Raw genomic sequence first — 26,377 nt, 5'->3', positions numbered from 1 at the left:
TCTGACATTTGAAGACACAGCACAAAGATGGCACTCTAGGAATCAGAAAAGAGAGCCCTTGGTTTCCCTAGCCTCCAGAGCTGTGGGAAATGAATGTCTGTTGTTTATAAGCTACCCCGATCACGGTGCTTTGTTACAGCAGCCGAACTGACTCAGACACGCTTGGCCCCCTGCTCGGCAAGGCTGAGGCAGAGCCGGCTCCACTGCGGAGTTTAGAATATTCCCGCAGAGAACTCTCGCACAGAGAGACTCCACCGTCCTGGCCCAGGTCTATTCTTAGCTGTGCTCACAGCCGGTTCTGGGGAGAAGGCTGGTTGTCGTTAAGCGCTCAGCAGCGCCTGGCTTTCTCCATCCAATCTTTGGTGAAGCCTTCTGTTTCCGCCTTCAGGTATTCGATTCATCCCTGTCCTCATAGCAGGATGGGTGGGGAGGGGGGAAGGAGCCATCTGGAAGGGGTGCCCAGTCCTTTCCTCTTTCAGCTCTAGCTCCTCCATGTTCCCCACTCCCACCCCGGTTATCTAGGCCTTTATGTTATTTTTATAGAACTCGGCTCAGAACGCAGCCTGCCATGGTCTTACTCCATCCCGGAGGGTACTGCTGCCCTCTGGGTGACGCCTCCTTCATTCATTGCTGAAGTTCCCTTAGGCTCCAGGTAGGATCGTGCATGGATACCGGCCACAAGGAGGATGTTCTGGGAGGAGGCAGCCAGCCCTGACTGCCGCATCTGGACAGAGAGGCCTTCCGTGCTTCCCCCTAACTCCTGTGGCCCTGCCAGGAACAATCCCATTGAGACATGGCCCTCCCTGACTCGGACTCCACCTTGGGAAGGAGCCACAGCCTCCTTCTCTGTCAGTCCCTATTCCTGGAACTGGCCTCAGCCCAATGGAGATGGTGGAATGTGCATGGTTTGCTTTCAGGCTCTTCTTCTCTCTTCATAATTTCACTCATTCATTCATTCATTCAACATTTATTCATATATTTCTTTAGCTCCTATCTTAGTTTGGGTTCCCACAAAAAGCAGGCACTTGGTGAGACAAGGACATGGGTGCAGATTGTTCATTTAAGAGATGATCCCAGGAAACAGAAATGAGAGAGTGGGGACATGAGATAGGGAAGGGGGGACATTGATCCTGAGTGCATTTATGGGCAGGTCACCACCATGGACAACTGGAGCTCCATCCTGCAAATGCCCCCTGAGAAAGCAGAGCAAATGCCAGTCTCGGGGTGTGTACACGCTGATGCTGTCTCCCATTGCCTGAATGTTGCCCTGGGTGCATTAATCTCCAGCACGATCAGGCTTCCTTGCAAGGAGCTGAGGAAGCTCCCATGGTTCTTCATGTGAGAGAAGCTGTCAGTGGCTAGGAACTGTCCGGTGAAGCCACAGATGGGTTCAGACTGAGCTCAGGAACGTGGATCAGGGCATTGAGAGCATCCACTATGGCCCGATCGTGGTCACTTTGCAGACATTGATGGAATGCACAGGTGCCAGGCGCTGTGTTGAGGCCATGGGGATGCCCATGTTGGCTTTGAATAAGCATGCCCTCCAGGAGCCAACTATATTTTTAATGGATTGAGTGGTTTCTTTCCAGAAACTTCATAGGGGAAATTGTAGTCCTGTTAAACTAAAATTCAGGAAGGCTGGGTTTGAAACTGGTTCTGTGGACATCACTCTACCTTTGCACTGATTTATTTGTCAACATGGAACATAAAGCATACAAGAAGCTCCCATCATGGGTCACCATGGATCCAGAAATGAGCCAAGGCCGCTGCCTTCAAATGACCCACTCCAGTCGAGGAGTAGAAAAACACAACCAGCCCTGACATGCTACAGGGAGTTCCACACTCTTACCCAGAGAGAGGTGCTTTGGGCTTACGAAGAGGAAAATAATTATTGACCAGGGATGGGTACAGAAGTCTTACTGAGGAGATGATGCCAATTTTATACCAGGAACAGACAGTAATCATCAACTGTCTCAGAAGCTTCCTTCTTTCTGTGGGTTGCAATGTTAATTTTCATTTGAAAGTCCTTTTGGGTAGAGCATGATTTAGTTCACCACAAGACACTCTAGCTTCTTTCAGTGACAGAATCTGTCAGTCCCACCCTGATCTGCATGACAATAAAAAATATTTAGGAAACACAGTGGGACCACCCTGTGCATAGCTGCCTATAGAAGCTTTATCCCTCAACCTCTGGCTTCGTCCCTTTGGACGGCTGTCACAGAGTACCATAGCCTGGGGGCTTATAAATAACAGAAATGTATTTCTTACCCTTCTGGAGGCTGGAAGTCTGAGATCAGGGTGCCAGCCCGGTCAGTCCTGGTGAGGGTCTACTTCCTGCTTCACAAGTGGCTGTCTTCTCAATTTGTCTTCACTTGGTAGGAAAAAAGGGTGAGATAGCTGTCTGGGGTCTGTTTTATAAGGGCACCAATCCCATGCATGAGGGGTCCACCTTCATGACCTACTCGCCCCCAGAGGCCCTGCCTCTTACCATCACATTGCGGGTGAGGACAGTGTATAAACTTGAGGTCAGGGAACACAGACATTCTGTCCACACATCCCCGCATTCTGGGCTTCAGGTTCCAGGCTTCCTGGTCTGCTTGCTGGATGCAGAAGCCACCAGGGACCTTTGGATTTCTGGTCCGGAGCACATTGACTCTTCCTTCTGGAACCTTCTCAGGTACTCTCTCTCTCTCATCCCCTCACATCCAAATCCTATTCTTCATGCAGGGCCCATTACCTCACCCATAATACTTTCCTTGCAAGGGGTTGCTCTTTTTAAGTGTTCCATTCCCACTACTCTTATGCGCAATCTCACCAACACTGATGCATGTGATGGGATCATGAGAGTGGATTTCAGATGCAGATGGACAGGCCATTAAGGAGCAATCTGTGGAAGGAGACTCATCCCAGAATTCAGGGCTTCGCATTGCATGCGTTACTGTAGCTCTTTCTTTCTTTCTTTCTTTCTTTCTTTCTTTCTTTCTTTCTTTCTTTCTTTCTTCTTTCTTTCTTTCTTTCTTTCTTTCTTTCTTTCTTTCTTTCTTTCTTTCTCTTTCTTTCTTTTTGAGACAGAGTCTCACTCTGTCACCCAGGCTGGAGTGCAGTGGTGCCATCTCAGCTCACTACAACCTCTGCCTTCTGGATTCAAGTGATTCTCATTCTCATGCCCCCACCTCCCGAGTAGCTAGCATTACAGGCATGTGCCACCACACCCTGCTAATTTTTGTATTTTTGTAGAGATGGGGTTTCGCCCTGCTGGCCAGGCTGGTCTCGAACTCCTGACCTCAGGTGATCTGCCCACCTCGGCCTCCCAAAATGCTGGGATTACAGGTATGAGCCACGGTGCCTGGCCAAAGTTACTGCAGCATTTCTGACTTGAGTCCTTCCTGAGGTCATCAAGCAGTCGTGAGTTTCCTGAGAGCAGGGCCCATGCATTGCTCCTGTTGTACCACCAATGCCCTGCACACGACCCCGGAACTAGCGCATGGTCATTAAATGTTGAGTGAACAAAAGCTTCTCTCCAGATATGCGACAACTGATCAACAACCACAAGCACTATTCCCATGCTCAGCCTGACCATGGGGGTCACGGGAGCACATTCTGGAATCAATGAATTCTTTCCTCTGGGATTACAAGCCTACTTCAGTATTTATGGAACCACCACAACAATCTTTAGATATCATTTGGTGAATATTACATAGATAGCCTTTTTGATATAACAAGTGTGTTTATTTTCTATGTCTGGAAACTCAACATCTTGAGCTTTTCTGGGCTCTCAGCATTCTCTTCTGTGGAATGGGTTTGTCGGACATAATCGCCTCTCTTTCCTTTCCGCACTCCCATAAAATAAGTCCAAAGGTAAAACATGGCTTGTTGATGGCCTGAACTGGGACATTAGTCTTGCTGCCAAACATTTTCAAGGGAAACAAAATATTTTAAATGTCTGGTGCCACACAGCAGCATTCCTCACTCCCCCTCCGGAGAGGCAGACAATGAATGTAAGGCAGGGTGTGGGTCAGGCCATCGTCATGGCTAACAAATGCTCTTACACTGCCTCATCTGTCTCCTGGCTCCTGCCTCCGCCTGGCCAGACATCGACACATTCCCATTCTCTCCTCAGGTTAGGAGGACCTAAGTGCTGGGGGAATAGGTCTTTGGAGAAGGAAATGATTCACGCCCCAGCAGAGCAGGCTCCCAGCCACCTGCTCCCACCACCCTCCAGGCCCTGGGGGCACAGAGGCATGACCGAGAGGGGCTCAAGTCTCCCTGGGCGGATCTATTACATGCATTAAAATAATTTACGCTTGGCCCTATAAAGCGTTTAATTTGTCGTGCCATCATCCATTCCAGAAGCGTTCCTCTTCATCATGAATTATTTTTGAAGTATTTATGTGGACCTCACCGAAAATCACCCCAGTCAGCAAACTAAGAAATGGCAAGGCATTAAGAGGAAGCATTGACCCCAGGCTCGCAGGCTGGAGGGTGGCCAGGGTCAATGGGGTGGGAGAGGGACCTGGGGTGGCTGCAGCAGACCCTGGCCAAGCCGCTGGCTCTGTTATCCCTGCCCACAGCTGGGCATGGGCAGGGTGCACAAGGTTTTTTAAACATTAACGATTGTGTGGGGGCATTTCCGATTGGAAAGCACTTTTCCATGGTCTTACTTGCTGCCCGCAGTAAGCCTGTGCTGCAGATGCTCACAGCTTCTCTTACAGATGAGGAAACTGAAGTGCAGAGAGAAGGAGGGATGTGCCTCGTAGAGTAGATTTGGACTGGATCCAAGTTTCCCATTTGCAGCCACAAGTCCCCCTGTAGGGAGCTGGTCTTAGACAATCCTGGCGCGAAGTGGGCCGTCAGTCTAGCTTTGCCAGGCCTTCCCTCCACATGCAGACATAGCCCATACTAAAGGCAAACGGGACCACGCCCAAGTTCTCCAAAACACTGCCGGTCTGCTGTGGAGTCTAGTCAATATTACTCTTTGTTGGGGGTCACTTTTCTGAAGACTGTAGAAGGAGCTCTTTTTTTTTTTTTTTTTTTTTTTGAAACAGAGTCTCTGTCTGTTGCCCAGGTTGGAGTGCAGTGGCGCAATCTCGGCTCACTGCTACCTCTGCCTCCCGGGTTCAAGCTATTCTCCTGCCTCAGCCTCCTGAGTAGCTGGGACTACAGGTGAACGCCGCCATGCCCGGCTAACTTTTTGTATTTTAGGAGAGATGGGGTTTCACCATATTGCCCAGGCTGGTCGTGAACTCCTGAGCTCAAGCAATCTGCCCGTCTCAGCCTCCCGAAGTGCTGGGATTACAGGCGAGCCACCGTGCCTGGCCCATTTTTTTTTTTTAAGCTAACAACATTCCCATAAAAATCTAGTGATTATTATCAAAGAAAATTGTGCTGGGAATTTTTATTTATTCAATATCTATTTATTTGAGGTCCTACGTGCTGTAATAGACACTGTTTGTAACACAGTTGTTACAAACAACCTCCAGCTGAGGGCCCTGCTCTCAGGGAGCTTACATTCTCATAAGGAAGGTAGACCATGAGCATTTAAAGAAACGGGTAAGCAAGGTATTTCCAGAGAGCGATTACTACCATAAAGAAGAAAGAAATTGGGTACCTAGAGGGGAAGAGAAAAAGGTGGTTGGAGAGATTGGCAAGGCCAGAGCACGTAGGGCCTCTGATGCAGGCCATAAAAAGAATGACAGGCCAGGCACAGTGGCTCATGCCTGTAATCCCAGCACTTTGGGAGGCCGAAGCAGGTGGATTGCTTGAGCCCAGGAGTTCGAGACCAGCGTGGGCAACATGGTGAAGCCCCTTCTCTAAAAAACTACAAAAAACCAAAAAGAATTAGCCGAGTGTGGTGGCACGCACCTGTAGTCCCAGTTACTCAGGATGCTGAAGTGGAAGGATGACTTGAGCCCAGGAGGTGGAGGTTGCAGTGAGCCAAGATCTACCACTGCCCTCCAGCCTGGGTGAGAGAACATGGCCCTGTTTCAAAAAACAAAACAAAACAGAAAAGGAATGCCATTCTGATACATGCTACCAAGTGGCTGGACCACAAAAACATGATGTTGAGTGAAAGAAGCCAGACACAGAAGGTCACATAATGTAGGATGCCACATATATAAAATATCCAGAATCAGTAAATCTGTACAGACAGAAAGCTGGGTGGTGGCTGCCAGGGGCTGGGGAGAAGTGGGGAATGGGGAATAACTGCTGAACGGGTTTGGGGTTTTCTTTTCTTTTCAAATATTTTTCTGAGACAGAGTCTCACTCTGTCACCCAGGCTGGAGTGCAGTGATGTGATCTCTGCAACCTCTGCCTCCAGGGTTCAAGCGATTCTCCTGCCTCAGCCTCTTGAGTATCTGGGATTAGAGGTGCCCACCACAACGCCCAGCTAAGTTTTTTATATTTTTAAAAAAGACGGGGTTTCACCATGTTGGTCAGGCTGGTTTTAAACTCCTGACCTCAAGTGATCCGCCTGACTCGGCCTCCCAAACTGCTGGGATTACAGGCGTGAGCCACCGCACCTGGCCTGGGGTTTTCTTTTGGGGTAATGAAAATAGGAACTTAAAATGTACTAAATGCCACTGAATTGTACGCTTTAAAATAGTTAATTTTATGTTATGTGAATTTCAGCTTAATTAATTTAAAAAAACCCCTGATATTCCAATAACTCGTGGCCACGTGGACTCTTCTGTGTCATTTCCAGCCCAATGGCCTCTTTTCCAAAGCCCTGTGGGGCCCCTTGCTTGACCACCTCTAAAGCCCAGACCTCCCACTCCCCTCTTGGTTCAGGGCTCTCTTTTGGAACAAGGCTTCGGGGCATCTGCTGGCAGCCAGCAAGTGCTTCTCAGAGCTCAGCACTAAGGGCCTTCTTTGAGCATTAATTGACCCCCACTTTCTAAAGCTCTGTCTGCTCTGGAATCGCCTCATTTGTTGAATTCTGCTGTGACTGGGCAGGGGGTACAAGAGGACACAGGGACCCTCCTCTCCTGTCCTCTCCACGTCCCCAGTACCCAGCACAGTACCTGGCATGACTCAAGCACAAAAGATTGCCCAGCTCCTCCCAGCGGTGCCTCCACCTCACGCCCCAGTGCTGCCGGGCCCAATTTCTGATAAAGGCAGTGATCCTGGGGAGGAAATGGGCAGCGATTTGGGGAGGAAAACAGTTAAGTGTTAATAATTTAAAAGATAAAGAGGCTCTGATCCTTGTCCGAGTAATGCAGTGAACAGCAGGCGCCGCGCAGGACCCACGCGCCCTCGGCGGTGGCCCAGGCCACAGCGCGCCCCATACGGGCCTAGGCGTCCCCTTCCTCGCCAAAAGACGAGTCCTTAGGGACGAGCTGGCTCAGGGCGTTCTCCCTTTGCGGCCAAAGCTGTTTTTCGCTTTGATCCCTTGGAGCCAACGGGCTGGTCCAGAGCCGGAGGCCGCAGCGGGTGCGCGCCCGAGGACACCCGCCCCCACCCGCGACGACACGCAGGCCCCGGGCGCCCCCGCCTGGCGCCGCGCCCTGCTCTGCTCCTGGCCCGGGCGCACCTCTCCAGGCGCGCAGCCAAGCGCGGGATCACGGAGCTGACAGTGAGCCGCCCCACCAGTCCGCACGGGCTCCAAGAGGAAGGAAACACAAAATGAAAATGAAACCCTACACAACAGAGAGCTTCCACGGTAGGAGAGTTTGCTGTTTAGGGGTCTCGATGGCTCCCCTCGGCTCCAGCTGGAGAGAAGCAAGCACAGTTGAATACCAGTGCCTGTCTCCCCTAGGCTTTCCTGAACCCCAGGAGAACAGTCCATCCAGCCGGGTGCAGCCCATAGGGACCCGCAGTTACTTTTATTGATTTTCTGGTATATGATTGCCAAAAATGGAGGTGTGGTGCGCAGGAAAAAGAAGACAAGCAAGGCAGAAAACCCAAGGGAAACAAACTTCCCCAACAAAAGCGGGCACCCAACTTAGACACTCCCAGCTCTGTCTGGAATTCTTCTTGCCCTTACAAAATCTATTTCTTTAAAGTAGAACCTTTTGGCCAAAACCCTCGGTTTCTTCCAAACCATTTAACTGAACCTGCAACCCCAAAATCACTTTGTAAACAAAGAAAAAGGTAGGGGCTGCCTCAAGGTATGATGAACAATTTTTAGGGGCTTCTGGTTTCACTTTCTCAGTGTGCATTCATGATTTTTTTTTTTTAATGTGACCTCTAACCCTCAACTTTGTCATCCCTCTGTCTGGCTTTTCTGGGAGCAGCCGGGAGGTTGACACATGTTAGACAAATCACAGTAGCCAACTTCCTGTCCCAGCCCAGTTTCTACCGGGAAGCCCTCCCTCCACCTCTCCAGGGCACCAGGTAACTGGATTGATAGAGCCTCCTTCACAGCCTCTCCCAGCGAACTTCTCATAACCCAACGCATAAATAATCACATGTTTTATAAATAGCTGTGGACAAGAGGCTGTAAAACAATGAAGATATATTTGTGCCTTTATGTCCTAGGAATATTTTCTAAAACGACTGTTTTATTTGGTGTGGGTTGAATGGGGGCGTGTGTATACATAACAAGCCCCAAAGTTTTCCCCTGCCCCCCCCCCCCCCGCTCAGGTCAGACTGGCACTATAGTTAGCAAATTGATAAGGTTCCACGGCCAAGCTTTATTCGTTCTGACACGAGCCTATGACACTTTATAAAAAGAAGTAATCCAGGACAATCTCTAGGTAATTAACACCTAGATAAACAAACATAAATTTCTATATTGCATTTATTTGGACTACCACTCAAATATGCGTGAACCATGCTTTTTTAATTAAAAGATAAATCCATGTGACACTTAGCCTCAAACTTAATTATTCAGCACAGTATAATAAAAAATAGAGCCCATTAAATGTGTCTTGCACTGTATTTCTGTATTAACAGCAAAACAGTTTGGTCTGGGATCATTTAAATTTTCCCCCTCCTCTTTGCTTGTGATTTCCCTGTTCTCATAAGCCCTTCCTCTCCCTCCCGGTCTCCCTCCCCCACCCCAACTCTCTCTTTTCTCTTAGCACCAACAGGTGAAGAGATTAAAACTCTACACAAGCTTCTACATGGAATGCTCAGCTGGGTGACATTTTTAATATTGTATTACACCATGAATTTTTCTCCTTCCCTATGGAAACATACCTCCAGTTTGGTGGAACGTGCCCAGCCCTTCTATCTTGAAATGAAGATCACAATATTTAATACTAATTTCCTTGGGATTGTGCTTACAATACACTAGGTGAGGTTTTCGTAATATAGTGTTACAATACAGATGTTAAACAGAGAGGGGGAAGTGCGCAAATCCCAAACTACAGGAGACAGCAGGGTTATCGTCTTTATAAAAGTTTCAGCACAAAAGAGCATCTTAATGCCAGATATCGGCAGCTCAGAAGCTTCTAGCTGCTAGGAAGAGAAATTCATATTTGAGCCATTTCCCACCTGGGTAAGAAGCAGGAACAAAGATTCATTCAGTCACTCAATGAGAATGGATAAAATAATGACCACGTGCCAGGTGCCACGCTAAGTATTTCTGGGTACCGTGTCACTTTCATCTTTGTGGTAAAGATGCTGTGGCAGGGAAGCTTTGAATCCGAGTCTCCCAGTGCCAAAGCCCATACTATGGGCCCCCTGGAGCCATGGCTTCCCCTTCACACCGGGCCTCACACTGGCCTCCTAGCTCAGGGACAGCCATAACCTTGGCTTGGCCAAAACAAGACATGTGCTTTTAAAGAAAGCCGGCTTAGACCTAGGGGGAATATTTGTGTTTGTCCAGGACTACCCTGGTTTTAGCACTACAAGTACTATGTCCTGGGAAACCCGTCAGTCCCAGGGAAACCAGGATGGTTGATCACCCTCTAGAAACACTTCCAGCAAACTATGCTGCTTCAGGGTGGCCACGCCCATGGACAGAGCCATAGAGACCCTGAATTGGCTCCAGGACACTTTCACCCACTCCTTCCCAAGGGCATGAGGCATAGGGATGTGAGAGGTAATGTGCTGAAGAAGTCATGTGGCTCACTATGTTGGCCCTTGGCGATGAGGATGAGAAAGCCATGGTCTGCAGCAGGCATTGCCATTTCCGTGTCCTCGTGGGTTTCCAGACACTGTCACTTTTGAGAACTGTCCTTTGAATATGGCAGTGTCTAGCTTGTTCTCTCCATAGCTGTTACATGTACTATCTCATTTAACCTCAGAAAGAGTCTTTGCTGTTGGCACTGCGACGTTCCACTTTATAGAGGAGCAGCTGATTTAGGGAAATGGAATGATCTAGCAGGGCCACACAGCTCCTGAGAGGCCAAGACAGGACTTGAGAGTCCTGTCTGCACTGAACGTTGGCTTTGCACTGCTTCCATTGCCTGGCCCTCCCTCCTCCATCCCTCAGCAAATCATCAGCTTCCATCACACGGGGAATTACTGTTCTCCTTGAATCTCCTCTTCCAGATAGTTTATATTTATTTGTGTGATTATGAAATCAAAATCTGTTTTCCCCTTAAGACAGTGATCTCTAGACATGATCCCTAACTTACCAGTATATCTCTCTCTGGCCCGTACCCCAATGCCTAGAACACAGTAGGTCTTCTGTAAATATGTGTTAAACAAGTGAGTGGAATAACATCTACCACTGAGACTAATCTTTTTCCCATTGCATCCGTCCCCTTTCCCCAGCCACCTTGCTACTACCCCTGTGAGTGACAAGAGAGTTGTTAATACTCAGATTTTTCAAATGAGGAAATTAGAAAACAGCAGTTGAAGATCTTTGTCTAGGGTCATCTTTTCTGAAGGGGATGGACGTGGGGAATCCCAGCCACCTGACCATGAGGGGACCTTTACAAAGCATGGGGATTTTATCAAGGTCCAGCTTTTTGTGCATGTGACATTAATCTTAAATTCATCCATAATTCATTATGCCACAATGATCACAATACCTAGCATTTGTAGAGTACTTCACGAAATGTGCATATGATTTCCCTATGTACAGCACTTAATTGTCATAATTTTACAGATACTATCAATGAGCTGAGAAGAGTTAAATTGTTCAAGATTGGCTTACACCTATAATCCCAGCACTTTGGGAGGCAGAGGCAGGAGGATCCTTTGAGCACAGGATTTCAAGACCAGAGTGGGCAACATAGCAAGACCTCATCTCGATAAAAATTTTAAAACTAACTGGGCGTGGTGGCATGCACCTGTGGTCCCAGCTACTCAGGAGGCTGAGGCGAAAGGATTGGTTAAGCCTTAGAGTTCAAGGCTTCAGAGGGCTGTGATGGTGCGACAGCACTCCAGCCTGGGTGACAGAGTGAGACACTTTCTCAAAAAAAAAAATTGTTCAAGACCATCATGCATCCAGTAAGTAATAAAGCTAGGGTTCAAATTTAAGCCATTACACCCCAAATTTTATATTATTTGTACTATACTAATCTGTCAATTATCTATGGCTGTTTGAGAACTCAGCAATGTACTGATGGAAATATATATTGTTACCTCTTAAAAATGCCTCCTACTCACAGTTTTATTTTTTGTAAGAGCTTAATTGAGATATAATTCACATACTATAAAATTCACTCTTTTAAAGTGCACGATTTAGTGTTTTTTAGCATATACACCAAGTGACACCAAGGACAACCACCATAACTATCTAATTTTAGGACACTTTTACCACCTCAAAAAGAAACCTCATACTCATTAGCTGTCACTGTTCATTCTCTCCTCCCCCTGGTCCCTGGTAAGCACTAATCCACTTCTGTCTCTGTGGATTTGACTATTCTAGACATTTCATGTAAATGGAATTTTATCATATGCAACCTTTTGTAATTGGCTTCTCTGACTGTTTTCTAGGTTCATCCATGTTGTACCACATCTCAGGTTCTTTTCTATGGCAGAATAATATTCCATTCTTTGGCAGTACCACATTCTGTTCATTCATTCATACGTGGTTTTTAAAAATAAATTTTGAGCCAACAGGGAAAAACTGGAAGACTTAATGCAAAATCCAGGTGTCCAGTACACCTTGAAAACTCAGAAAATTTAATGTCACCTTCCTCTTGGCAATGATGTGCAGTTACTGAGATCTCACGGCACCCCCTCCCATCAGAGTGGCGTGCTGTGCAACCCACTTAAGCCCTGATTGTTCCAACTCTCCTCTCGCCACTGTGGCGTCTTGTGTGGCTCTGGTGGGTTTGAGCTGCATCATGGATGTGGTGTGGGTAGATGTTAGAATTCCTAACTCAACCTTCTGCATTCCAGTCTTCTCTCCCTCGTGGGTTTACTTCCTGACCTCCTCACTACAACCCCTTAACTCACCTCTGATATTCATAACAGCAGACAGTCAGAACTGACGATGATTCCATTTAAGTCATCTGCTCCCACCCAAGGACACACAGTCTCACACCCTGAAAGAAACATGGTAAACAGACAAATTTCTATACAATTTGGCAGGTGTCTTTGCTTGTGACATTTCAGTGGGCCCTCCATATTCCAGAACTATCTGGATATAGAATATGCACTATCCTAGCTTGTTTTGAGACCAAAATAAAACAACAAAACAAATCAAAAAGAAGCTCTTCACATCCTGGGTTGAGCACACGCTTCAAACCGTCTCAACTCTGTGTCGGAGCTCTGCGTTCACAGTAGCCCCTGCTACCAGACACTTTGTCATCCTTTGCTCTTTTCCTTTTCTTCTAGAGGAAGAATTCAGATTATCCTCCGATAATATGGACGTAAAAGACTCCCTTGCATTTAATGACTTAAAAAAAAAAAGACTTTCTACCAGTAAAGGGAAATAATAGATCCCAATGCTCTAAGTGCCTTATATAATTACTGTAATATGAAGAGCATTAGTATTTCCATAGACTTTACCTTACTGAACCACATGTCTGCAAACATTTAAAGAAGCATAGTTCACATATGCATGTGCACACACACACACACACACATCCCCACTCACACACTATGTATGCGGCATAGAGGTTGACTCAGCTTGAAAAAGCACAGGCCTGAGAGGACCATTAGTACTGCAGGACCCTACCGGGCTTTTTGTTCTGTTTTGTTTTGTGCGAGGCAGAGTCTCCCTCTGTCGCCCAGGCTGGAGTGCAATGGCACCATCTCGGCTAACTGCAACCTCCTCCTCCCAGGTTTGAGCGATCCTCCTGCTTCAGCCTCCCAAGTAGCTAGGACTACAGGCACGCACCACCATGCCCAGGTAATTTTTATTATTTTTAGTAGAGACAGTGTTTTACCATGTTGGCCAGGCTGGTCTCGAACTCCTGACCTCAGGTGATCCGCCCACCTCAGCCTCCCAAAGTGCTGGGATTACAGGCTTGACCCATGCCAATTTTGTGTCTTTTTAGTAGAGATGGGGTTTTGCCATATTGGCCAGGCTGGTCTTGAACTCCTGACCTTAGATGATCCACCTCCCAAAGGGCTGGAATTACAGGTGTGAGCCACCACGCCCTGCCCAGTACAGGGCTTTTTATACATGGAGTTTGACAACGTCTTGCCAAAGTCTGACAAACCTGCAAAAATATGTTTTACTCCTCCTAGTAAACATAAGCGAGTAGGAAAAGATGTGATTTTTTTTCCCAGAGGTAGAGGTTTTATTGCGTAAAACACTGGATAAAACTGGGCTGCTTCAAAGACATTTTATTCTAACAGCAGAAAGAAAACAGTCATTGCTGAAAAAACAACTTTTAATACTTTCTATACCAGAATAAAGTTCTGTCAACTGATGTATTATAATAATAAATAATGACCAAGAATAAACTTTAAATACAAAGTTTTCTACTTGTTACAAGCATAGCAACAAAATCCTCTACTCCTATTGATCTCAGATTTCCTCCAAGATAGATTTTTTTTTCTTTGCGTAGGAATGTAGACAGTATTATGACCAGCATCACAGACTACAGAAGTTACAGGGAAAAAACTTGACATGTTTAGATATGAGAACCTGATGACATTCAGAAACTGACGCTGCATCACTGTGGCTGTCACTTGTTTGTATTACAAGTTACAAATGTTCTGGAAAGAAGGCCTGTGTCAGAGGGGGAGGAAGGACAGCAGCACTGGACAAAATGGAATCAACACACACACCACAAAGAAGAGGGGATGTTCCCAGTGTCACAAACAGAATTATTGCCTGTCGCATCTGAGGATGCTGAAAAGACACAAAAAAATACTGAAAGAGCTCCCAAAGTGCTAGAAATGGAATGTGGCTCTCATTTTTTTCCCCACTTTTTTTTCCTCTTTTTTTTCTTTTTTTCTTTTTTTTTTCATCTTTTTTTTTCTTTTTTAATTTTTCTTTGCTAAGATACCAAAGGCAGAGCAAACACAGAAAGCAAGGGACTGGCACAGTCACCAAACACAGTAGTGCAGTCAAAATCCTAAAGCTTACTACAGTCGGAAAGTTTTCAATAACATTTCAGTCCTTTCTCTAGAATCATAGAAACAGTTGCATTAAGTTTATCAACTCGATTTAAGTAAGGCAGTGAGAACTATACTAGAAAAACAAGAAAGCAGCTTGCTCTATGCCAGATGGGTCCAAGTTGCACAGCGACCTCATTTACACTGAAACCTCGGTTAGATGACACCCTTTTGACAGCATATGCAAACCGGATTCCTTATTAGCCTGAGATTCTTTCTGGTCTCAGGATAGCACTAAGAATTTTATTTACATTGATTGCAGTTTAGTATTTTTGTAAACTGCTGTAGGCAGAGCTGAAGTTTTTAAGGCCCTGGGGTTTAATCTGTGCTCCCAGCCTGCAAGGAAATATTGACCTTTTTTTTTTTTTTTTAAGTCTGAATGATTTTGTTTTAGAAGAAGTTAATACTTTCATACTTCTCTACCACAAGCAACAGCACCAATTTCATGTCACTCAAAGGAAGTATGTTAAAAGGCTCAACTTTACACCATGCTAACAGATTCAAGAATAAACCTTTAACTAGTCTTCTTAAATCTTTTTTTTAATGAATTAAGTGTTTCATTACTGACACTCAAAATCTCCTGTGTGGTGCAGAACTTGATAAATTTGGAGTATCCAATCAGTAGAAAATCTAAAATCTACAAAAATATAGAACACATTTGTTTTACAAAAACAGACATTTTTAACTCAAACAGTTTTCATCATTAGAGATAGAGAGCACGATGTTTAGATTCATATTTTAATACAAGCTATTTCATAAGAGCTTGCTGGAGAAGAAAATCTTGCTTCATGTCTGTGACACTTATAAAAACCAACACATGAAAAAAAAATCCGATAATAAGGACCGGAGCAGCCTTCATTCAAGTAAAATTTTAAAAATCATAATAAAAAAATCTTTCTATTATTACCTAAATTTTAATTGCTCACCAGCATCTTCTATGGATGGGGTTAGCTAGTTTTTCTAACAACATTTTATATAACGTACCCTACTTTTTTTTAATAGCAACTTCCTTCTTCATCCAAAATTTTTTTTAAAAAAAGAAGAAAAGACCACCGAGAACAATTTGATCTAAAAAAAGGAATTACTCATCAAACCTGCAATGGACATTTGTCTGCAGACACTTCCTGATCATTGATTTCATTTGGCTGTGTATTTTGTAAAAATGCGCATTTAAGATCTCAATCCTCTGCAGTGCCGGTCAGCCCCGGCGCAGGCTGCGGGCCGTCTAAGGTTTCTCCAAGAGTGCAGTTACAACACCACGTGAATTGATTTTCTCTGCAGTGACCGCTCCAGTCTGACTGGCACCGCAGCTGCCTCCCGACACATCTCATTAGGGTTCTAGGCAAATGACAGCAGCTGGTGTCAGATTATAGAGGTGTTTTCAACAACGAAAACACAGCCCCTCCATCTTCAACGCAACACTAAATCGTTTAGATGGTATCGTTTTTCGGTTAAGAGCATTATTTTTGGACAAAGACGACTTTCGAGTTGGAAGGGCCCCCAGCTCTCTCCAGCTCGGAGGGCACCAAGAATTTTTGAAATCACTTTTCTCCCACCTGCATTGTTTTGGAAGTACTTGTTGCCGGGTAACAGTTTAGCAGCCATTTTCAAGGGCTGGGGAATTTTTTTTTTAATATATATATAGATATCTTTTAAAATTTTTTAAATGTTCTATACACTATTAGGGGGGTTGTACATGATTTTTTTCCCCTTGGAATGCAGTTAGCAAACTTTTACCAGATGCATAATGTTAAAACTGTGTAAAATACTATTGCAATATACAGGTTGGTCTGCTCAGTTGGTCTCCTCCTGGCCCTTGCCGCCCTGTTCCGTGAGGTCTGCAGAGCTCCCCGCCTTGACAGCTGTAGGCTCCTCGAAATTCCCAGAAGCCTCCGAGTCGACCCTGGAGCGCTTGAACCTGCGGTCGGGATACTGGCTGTTGTCAAAAGGCATGCGATGGACGCAGAGGACATGGGTCTTCAGGTTCCCCTTCTGAGAGGCACTGTAGGGACAGTAGCGGCACTGGAAAGGCCTGTGACCTGTGGGCAGAAAGAGTGGCCGGTCAGCACTGCTGCTCACACCTTCCTGGCCCCCAGGGCTCAAAGGATCATAATTGCAATCACCAGTATGTTCAATATTATTATTACTTTGCAAAAATCAGATAGTGAGGGTGAGAAAAGCAGCGGATACATCAGGCACATAAGCTAAGATTTAGAAGCTCTTCCCACCCTTAATATTTTTGTTATTGTTTTTAGAGATCAAGTCCCGTTCCTCATCTCAGGCTGGGAGTGCAGTGGTGCAATTATATATATCTCACTGCAGCCTCAAACTCCTGGGCTGAAGCCATCCTCCCGCCTTAGCGTCCAGAGTAGCTGGGGCTACAGGTACACCACAATGCCCAGCAATTTTGTTTGTTTGTTTTAGAGACAGGATCTCGCTATGTTGCCTAGGCTGGTCTCGAGCTCCTGCCTCAAGGGACCCTCCCTTTTCAACCTCTTAAGTAGCTGAGATTACAGGTGCAAGCCACCACACCAGGCTCTAGCTAGAGTTTTGAACCCAGGCTTTCTAGGTAATTGAAGATAAGTCTCCCCATATCTGAATTTTTTTCTATAAAGAGTTAAATAGTAAATAGTCCCAGATTTGCAGGCAAAGAGGCAAAATCCAAGATATTGTGTAGGTATTTAGAGAACAAGACAGGAAACAAATATTCCTCAACTTTTTATTGATGAAATTCAAAACTTTATTTATGGACACTGAAATTTAAATTTTATATAAATTTCACGTGGGATGAACTACTATTATTCTCATTTGAGTTTTTTTCCTAAACATTAAAAAAATGGAAAAACCATTCCTAGCTCACAGGCTATATAAAAACAAACAAATGCTGGGCATAGTGGCTCATGCCTGGAATCCCAACACTTTGGGAGGCTGAGGCAAGTCAGTCGTTTGCACCCAGGAGTTTGAGATCAGTCTGGGCAACATGGTGAGACTGTCTGTACAAAAAAAATTTAAAAATTAGCCAGGGACATGCCTGTGGTCCCAGCTACTCAGGAGGCTTAGGCAGGAGGATCACTTGAGCCAGGTGTTTGAGGCTGCAGTGAGCTATGATGGTACCAGTGCACTACAGCCTGGACAACAAGCAAGACCCTTTCACAAACACAAAGAACAAACAAACAAACAAAAAACCAGGCAATAGTTAGATTTTGTCCATGAGCTACACTTTGCTGACCCCAATTCTGCACAAAGACCATAAATCCTTCCATCTGGGAGTCTGACTCAGGCCTCAGGGCAAAGCCAGCTCATGTTCTGATCCTCCCGTTGACTCTTTATTGTTGAGCAAACCAAGAATGGCAAGGGAGAGTGTGTTTGGGGGTGGGGTGAGTAAGGGGTGTCACCCAAGTGTTGCTCTTAGGCAGAGTTGGAAGGGCTGAGCTGGGGGGATTTCTAGAGTCTGAGGGTCTCAGGGGCAGCAGCAAAAGTTGTCGGGACCAGGAGAAAGATGAACAGGTAATCAAGGCCAGCATGAGTTTTAAAGAAGGTAGATTTTGAATAGTGACTCTTGAAATGAAACCTTCCTAGAAAGACTGTAATTTGGAAGAGGAGGTGGATTCTTGTGGACGTTCACCTAATCCTCCAAGCGCAACATCTCTACCCTGATGCATCACAGCCATGCACAGACTCTACCATCTCGAGGAACTGGTAAAACATCTGGCTGGGGAAGTTATTCTGAAGCAATGGCATCTCCCCTGCTTCCGGGAAGCTGTTGATGAGCCGTTCCTGGAAGCTCTCGTGTGCTGTTTCACCCAGCACTCAGAGAGGTCAGGGCCCAGAGCTGGGTTTCATTTGCTCAAAAAAATAAACAAGTAAATAAATGGAGAGCCCCATCATTGGCTCCAGAAAACAAGCAAACACATATTCAGCACTTTTTCTAAAGCAGTAATAGCAGTCCTGTGTCTATTTAGCAAAACAGTCTTGTTCCTGAGAAACAGGAATCCAATGCAACGTTGGAAGCAGAAGCTCACTTTCCCACTGAATTGCACCCAGTGCTAAATTCTTGCTTCTTGTTGGGCTTCTGGAGTTCACTGCCTCTTTGTTCCCTCATAACCAACTGGTGTCCAGGACTAATCCATTCTACCTGTTGAATCTTTTCCTTTGCAATGCTGACTTCAGAACCAGGTCCAGTGTGTACCAATTATTGTCTAGACTATGAACATGGCAGCCCGCGGGTGGCCTTCATGCTTCCAGTTTCCCACCGCCAGCCTGTCCTCCCCAGGGACAACAGAGCGAGTGCCTAAAGCAGAAGCTCAGCCTGTGATTTCTTTGCCCCAGATCTTTTATGGCCACTGGCCTCCAAAGGAATAATCAGGACTTTCATGGCTCAATCCTAAAACACCCTTCCATTCCACGCTACAGCACAACCCCTTTTGCCCACACCAAACCAAACATCAGATGGTCTCTGCACAGAGACGTCACTGTGCAGTGTCTCCATACCCTTGCTTGTCTACCCTCTCTCTGAAATGCCACTTCATTCTCTGCAGGCTCAAACCCACTTCTCTCTTCAGGCTCTGATCAGCAGGATGCCTGCTTTGTGGGCCTGAGTGTATGTACTGGTCCTCCCAAAAGGCCGTGAATTCCTGGGGCAAGAACCATGACCATCTCAGTGTTATGAATGCCAAGCCCAGTGCCTGGCACAAAGCAGGTAGTCAGGAATTATTTATTATCTTCTTGTATCACCTTGCCTTTTTCTAAGGAATTATACATTTTTGGATTTTCTTTTTTTTTTTTTTTTTTTTTGACGGAGTCTCGCTCTGTTACCCAGGCTGCAGTGCAGTGGCATGATCTCAGCTTACTGCAACCTCTGCCTCCTGAGTTCAAGTGATTCTCCCGCCTTAGACTCCCCGAGTAGCTGGGATTACAGGCATGAGCCACCATGCCCAGCTAATTTTTGTATTTTTAGTAGAGATGGGGTTTCTCCATGTTGGCCAGGCTGGTCTCAAACTCCTGACCTCAGGTGATCCACCCACTTTGGCCTCCCAAAGTGCTGGGATTACAGACGTGAGCCACCATGCCTGGCCAGGAATTACACATTTTTGGATAGTGCTTCTGCTTCTTCTGTTTCTACTGTTGTCCCTAACACAAGGCTAAATTTGATCAACCTTCCCACTTCAAGAAGACAATGTGCAAATCTACAGACTTCGGAGTTAAGAACAAAATAAAGTACAAGAACAGTGCACTTGCTGTTGGCCCTTCCTGACAGCCAACCACAGGAGGAAGAGCACAGCTAGCACTAGGGGCCAGTGCCATGATTGCCAGGTAAGAGAAGGAGTCCCCAGGGTGACTGCCCATTTGCTGTCCTGCCACCCTTTTCACCTTAAGGGCTTGGTCACCTAGGGAAGGCCCTGGGTTGGGAGGCGAAGGACAACTGGGACATATTTCCAATGCAAATTTTTGATTGTACAAAAAAATGCAAATGGTCCCTGTTCTTCATGACCTGGGAGTTAGGGCATAGACTGAAGGATGGAATTAGGATGCCAAGCAGAGGCAATGGGCTGGGCAAAGCCACACCCATTCTCCCTACCTTAATGGTGAATCTAAGTCAGGGCTAAGCTAGGCATCAGTGAGTTCCAAGTAGATTATCCTGGCCAAGCATCTTAGAGACAACACAGAGCCCCCAAGATTCAGCCATCCAATTTTTTAAGTTATCATCCCTGTGGACCCGAAGCTATGCCCAGGACTCACTGAGAGAGGGTTCGAGCTACTCTGAAATGGACACTATTAAGCAAGAAAAAGGCGGGCCCAATTTGCAGCTGGAGGCCTACAAGCCAATTGAAGGTCATCCCAAACAACATAGAGAAGGAGCAAGACACCGGGAAACATGAGAAATGTTTCGAGGCTTTGGCCAAAGCTTCTCTGAAATGGACTGTATTTTCTATGTTTCTACCAAGGGCAGCTCTGTAGCAGTTCATGGACAAAGGCTGGCCACTGTCCTAATTACCATGGCTCAGATAAAGCTAGGGATAAGTCATTCATTTATTCATTATATGGCAATAATTTATTGATGGAGAATGTCACTATCGTATGACAAGTCTTTCGAGTAAAGAACTCCAAATAGTAAGTAAAAATAAAAAATAAAACCAAAACCCTTGGTACCATGATCCAAATAGGCCAGCAGCACTATGAAACAAAGTGACCAAACCTCACTATTGTTTATAAATCTGCCTCGGTTTACCAGGATGACACTAGTTCTTCCATTCTTCAGTTGTTTTTGTTCATCAGCAAAACTGTCTATTGTATTTTCTTTCTTTTTTTTTTGAGACAGAGTTTCACTCATTGCCCAGGCTGCAGTGCAGTGGTGTGATCTCGGCTCACTACAAGCTCTGCCTCCCGGGTTCACACCTTTCTCCTGCCTCAGCCTCCTGAGTAGCTGGGACTTCTACAGGCACCCGCCACCACGCCCGGCTAACTTTTTGTATTTTTTTTAGTAGAGATGAGGTTTGACCGTGTTAGCCAGGATGGTCTCAATCTCCTGACCTCGTGATCCGCCCGCCTCAGCATCCCAAAGTGCTGGGACTACAGGCGTGAGCCACCACGCCCAGCCAACTGTCTATTGTACTTTCGATTGTCACATTACTGAGTAATAATTTCACGTATGAATCCTATGCTACATGGAAGCCACCCTCCCTACAAATGATACTGCCACAGGAGTGATGCAACGTGCCTCTTGGCAAACTAAAATGTGGACCTCAGATATCACCTTTATTTGCAATGAAAGCCTTTTTGATTTGGCCAACTTGGTATAAAAGCATTTAGTACCTTTTTTCCACCAATCGATTTTAAAATATTAATCATGATTTTATCCTATGGTTATATTTTGAATCTCTGTTTCTTGGGAATAGCCAAATGTATAATAATAATTCTGGCAGATTTGGATACTTCACTGGTCAAAACATTAGTATTGAATTGGTTTCATTTTCACTTAGGTGAGATGGAAATCTATATGTAAATCCATCTAAAGCTATGCACATATCCATTTGTAGAAAGAAGTCTATACAATGCTAGAATCATAATAAATCCTGATCTTGCAGTGTATCTAGTAAGCAGAAGCTTTGTAGATAATACCGATAGTACCTAAAGACCCTGAAGGCCTTCATTCCACAGTTTTTCACATACATTTTTGCATGTTTGTCCTCATATTTGAGCTTTGGACAATTTTGCCAAGGGACGATATCAGCTCCATTGTACAGATGAGAGAGCTGAGATACAGTGAATCTAGAAGGTTTGGCTTTAAAACAAATTTCCAATGGATATAAAGTACTTAGTCACCCTCATTCTCTAAACTTATTACAAAGACTGTGATTAAAATATGTTTTTATAGGCTCACACACACATACACACACACACAATGTGTTAGTTTATACACAATTTACAATGCATTTTATTCTATATCCATAATATTGTTTATAGACACACACACACACACACACACACACACATCTTTCTGAGTTGTTTGCTGAAAGGCTCCCATGAGACTGATGTGGAAGAAAGTTCTATGAAGAAGTGAAAGGCCCACCCTTGGGGAAGTTGACTGGGAGAAGCTATGATAGGCCCGGAATAAGCCATTATATTTTCCCAAGAATCAAATATAACTGAAAGCCTGATCTTTTGATGATGAGAACATTTATTCCCAAACAGAAAGCTGTTGCTATGCACAGTACTGTTGGACATGACACATTTCTGAGTCCAAGTAAATCTGGATAAAAAGTTCCAAATGTCTCTCTACCATTTGTCCCTGTAAAAGCCCCTGATGATAATAAGACTGGGATCTGTTGGCTTTGGGTCAGAGAACATAAGCAAGTGCTCCAGAAAAAAAAAAAAAAAAAGTGCTGAGCTCTGCTGAATACGTCCCTGTGGATTTCACATATTTCTGACAGCAGAGACCCTCCTGAAGGCAGCAGCAGCAAGAGGGGCCCATGGAACAACACCGCGAGACATTCCTGCTGAGGGGGCTGTGGGTTTGGAAGAAGTCAGATCTCTCTAGACGGAGGTAGGTCATCTCATCCCCAGAGGAGAAGCTGCTGCAGTCCCAGAGGTGACAAGGCAGCCCCTCAGTGGCCTGCCCACTTCCATCTATCTCATTTTTTTTTTTTTTTTGAGACGGACTCTCACTCTTGTTGCCCAGGCTGGAGTGCAATGGCACGATCTCAGCTCACTGCAACCTCCGCCTCCCGGGTTTAAGCCATTCTCCTGCCTCAGCCTCCCAAGTAGCTGGGATTACAGATGCCTGCTACCATGCCCGGGTAATTTTTGTATTTTTAATAGAGATGGGGTTTCACCAGGTTGGTCAGGTTAGTCTCGAACTCCTGACCTCAGGTGATCCGCCCACCTCAGCCTCCCAAAGTGCTGGGATTACCGGCGTGAACCACTGTGCCCAGCCCATCTATCTCTTTTTAATGAAACAAAAGACCAGCCATGTTGCCTGTGCCATCTTAGTTGACTGGACCTAGACTTGGGGATTCCTAGAGGTGCAAGGAAGATGCTAATGTCCATCAATGTTGAAGATGCAGAATAAGTATTAAGACAGACTTGGGTCAAGCAGGCTTCCATTGTGGTGGAACTGAAGAGAATAACACCCACTCCTGCCAGCTCCCCATTGGAGAGAGCATCAAGGCGATAGCCTCTCCCAAGTTGAACTTGCTAAGAAGCACCACACTCCAGGATGGCCTTTGGTCAAATAGGAAGACCCAGGGCTCTCTTGTTCTGGCATCTTTGCTTTACTTTCAGGGCACTCCTTCTCCCCAGTGGACCGAGGAGCTTGGGTTCCTACCACTGCTTCCCTCTTCTGTAAGGCTGCTAAGCTACTAGCACCCTGAACTTCAGTCTCCTCTCTCTCTGACCTTGGGCAACCATTGGAACTCAAGACTTCCATTTCCACACCTTGATAATGATGCAATAATACTGACACCTATATCACAGGAGTGCTGTGAGCATCAGATGATGGCATGTGACACATTGGTAAATGACGAAGAACTCCAAGATGTCGGCTGCTGGTGATTGACACGGCTGCTGTTGTCATCCTGCTGTTGATCTAAGCTGACTCAGGGGAAGCTCTGCCTGGTTCTTCATTGAAAGTACTGACTTAGCAAGTGCTTCCTGTGCCACTGTCCTGTGCTTCCTGCCGCAGGTAGCACCATGAAAGCTTAAGGGACTGTCTCTCGTTGGGGCATAGGCACTTGAATGGGGGATCTGGGAAACCGGAGGACCTTCAAAGCCCAAAGGAACAAGTTGTTAACAGGTGCATTTCACTGGGAGAAAGTTCAGCAAATGTGAGATAGAATTTGATGTGGGTGAGGCCTCTTGCCAGAAGGAACTCCCCATTTAGAAGGCAGGGCTAAGTTGGCTGGGGGCCAGGTCCCAAACAGCACTGGGAGGCAGTGCAGGCTGTGATATTGTACAGGTGATGGGGAGCTCCCGTAACACCTGCCAGGAGGAATCTGAGCCTCTGAGCATCCCTCCTCCTCATCTCCCTTAAAGCCCACATAGTTTGCTGCACTCTGGCCACAGGAGACTTCTCTCTGTTCTCCAAATGCATCATGCTCTTTCCTGCCCCGGGCCCTTTGCTCGATCCTCCCTGATCGTCTCCTTGATCTGGACTCTGCCTGCCCCTACTTCATCCAACTCCTGCAAACTCATCCTCCAGGCCTCCATGCAGCTGCCTCTGCCTGGGGAAGGCCTCCCGGATGACCCCAGGCCTGCCACCATGGCTGTGACACACATCCCAGCACATGCCTCTTCCTCAGTCTGGCTGCTAGCAGAAGCTGAACAAATAAAACAATCACGGCTGTCTTCCCCACCAGGCAGACTGTCAGCTCCACGGGGACAAGGACTGAGCTTTTATTTTGGGGTTGTTTGGGTTTTTTGATGATTGTTGTTACTCACCACCCAGCACGGTGCTTGGCACATCACAGATTTCCGCCAAGCATTTTTTTCCAGCAAAGGAACAGATGAATGAAACAGGTTGCCAGGAGATAGGAAAGAGAGACAGTGCTACTGCAGTCTGAGGGGCACACCTGAGCCCAGGCACAGAAGCAGGAAGCCTGGGTCAGTGCAGCATCCTAGGAGCAGGTCAGCGAGGTACAGGGGAAGCTCAGTGGGGAGGGTGAACAGGGGCCAGGCACACAGGATCCACCGGGAAACTTGGCCCTCGTTCCATGGGAGAAGAGAATTGGGAAGACTTTTCCAGCACTGCCGCCACATCAGTTCCCAGAATGTTCCCAATCCCCATCTGTCTGTATCCGGGGCTCGGAGCCCTGGTGGTGTGGCCAGATGGGGGCCCCCCCAGCTGCCCGCCCCACCTCACTCCCCTCTCTCTACCTCTCACTTTGAGGCCATCAACATTTCCCATCACTGCCATGCGAAAAGTAAGTACATCATACGTTAATTTGTATTGTCACTGCGCCGTAGAGCCGTGGTAAAGAGCACATTCATTTTTAATCCACTATGAATAATATATAAATATGTATACAGTGCGGAGGGTCAAAAGGAGTAAGGAGAAAGCAAGTCGTACATTGTTTATAACGAAAGTGGGGAAACGAGATATTTTTCTTACTTGCTAGGATGGAAATATCTGCTCTTTCGCCGCACCTAAGGGGGAGTAGAAAATGCCTGCCCTTGGGAGGGCCATCCATTCATTACAGCACCACACTTGTGGGCAGCTGGCTTTGTGGAAGAGAGGGGGCTGCGTCTATGGGGCTTCCAGACTTTCCAAACTGATGGCTTCTCCTCAAGTGTGGGGCAGAGGGTAAGAGAGTGGGGAGACAAGAGGTGACCACCCTGTGGTGTTTAGTCCTGGAGTGGTGACAGTGCCCATTGGTGAACATGTTCTGGCACCCACTCATCAAAGTGCATCAGCATGAGTGGCCTCAGTTGGTCCTCATGACTGTCAGTAGGGAGATATGGCAGAGGCATGTCTTCCCACCTTACAGACATGAAATCCCCGATCCAGGGAGATTAAATGATCATCCAAAGTCACACGTATGGAACTTACTGCTTACTGATCAGGAATTCAACTTCATGTCTTCTCTAAAAGAATGCTCGTCTCTCCACCTGCTCCTGCCATGGACTGCAACCTGCTTGCTGGAAAAGTCTCTACAAAGAGGGGCCTCTGGTTAGGAGTCAAAGATGCTCCAAGAGGTGGTCCATGAACCCCCTGAAGGGGTGTGTACCATGTGTATGTGTGTGTGTTTGTGTGTCTGTGTGTTTGTGTGTCTGTGTGTGTGTTTGTGTGTTTTTGTGTCTGTGTGTGTTTGTGTTTCTGTGTGTTTGTGTGTGTCTGTGTGTGTGTTTGTGTGTTTTTGTGTCTGTGTGTGTTTGTGTGTGTTTGTGTGTTTGTGTATTTGTGTTTGTGTGTGTCTGTGTGTGTGTTGGTGTGTTTGTGTTTGTGTGTGTCTGTGTGTGTTTGTGTATGTGTGTTTGTGTTTGTATGTGTCTGTGTCTGTGTGTTTGTGTGTGTGTGTTTGTGTTTGTGTGTGTCTGTGTGTGTTTGTGTGTGTGTGTGTGTGTGTGTGATACAGCACATGCACCAGATGTCACTCCCCTTACAGGAACAGAAGCCCATCAAAGCTGGGCATTGAGCACGAGGAACATCATTTTCAGAGCATGGGATCACAAAATATCTCTACCGCAGAAGGGCGTCCTGCATCCACGTTTGACAGTGCCATTGCCTAGAAGGGAGCAGGTGATCAAGTGGAGAGAAGCAGCCTCCGCATCAGTTCCCACACACAGGGCTGTAAGGCTTGAGAACAGCCACTGCCCACTAGCACCTAGAGGGGCTCCCTATAACACACTTCTCCCAGAGCTGCACAACCAGCGCCGCCTGAACTCCTTGAAATTAGGAACATTTAGGCAATGCCTGCAGCTAGGTAAGAAACTATAGGTCTTCATCACTATAGGTCAATTGGATACA

At 46.2% G+C, this 26,377-nt stretch overlaps 1 protein-coding gene across 14 annotated transcripts in view; it reads right to left on the bottom strand.

The window, feature by feature from the left end:
* Positions 1-13,623: 13,623 nt before the first annotated feature.
* The window catches only part of ZNF536 (zinc finger protein 536), a 489,082-nt gene continuing 476,328 nt past the window's right edge, over positions 13,624-26,377 (bottom strand). For all 14 annotated transcript variants that reach the window (XM_054673451.2, XM_024351399.2, XM_054673452.1 and 11 more), the window contains one exon: positions 13,624-16,454. In XM_054673451.2, the coding sequence (XP_054529426.1) occupies positions 16,210-16,454 (245 nt within the window). In that variant the 3' untranslated portion in view covers positions 13,624-16,209. The remainder of the gene's footprint in view (positions 16,455-26,377) is intronic.

Source organism: Pan troglodytes, chromosome 20 (assembly GCF_028858775.2).
Source record: "Pan troglodytes isolate AG18354 chromosome 20, NHGRI_mPanTro3-v2.0_pri, whole genome shotgun sequence".
NCBI lineage: Eukaryota > Metazoa > Chordata > Mammalia > Primates > Hominidae > Pan > Pan troglodytes.
Note: the sequence above shows the minus strand (reverse complement) of the source record. Positions and strands in the feature narration are given on the sequence as shown.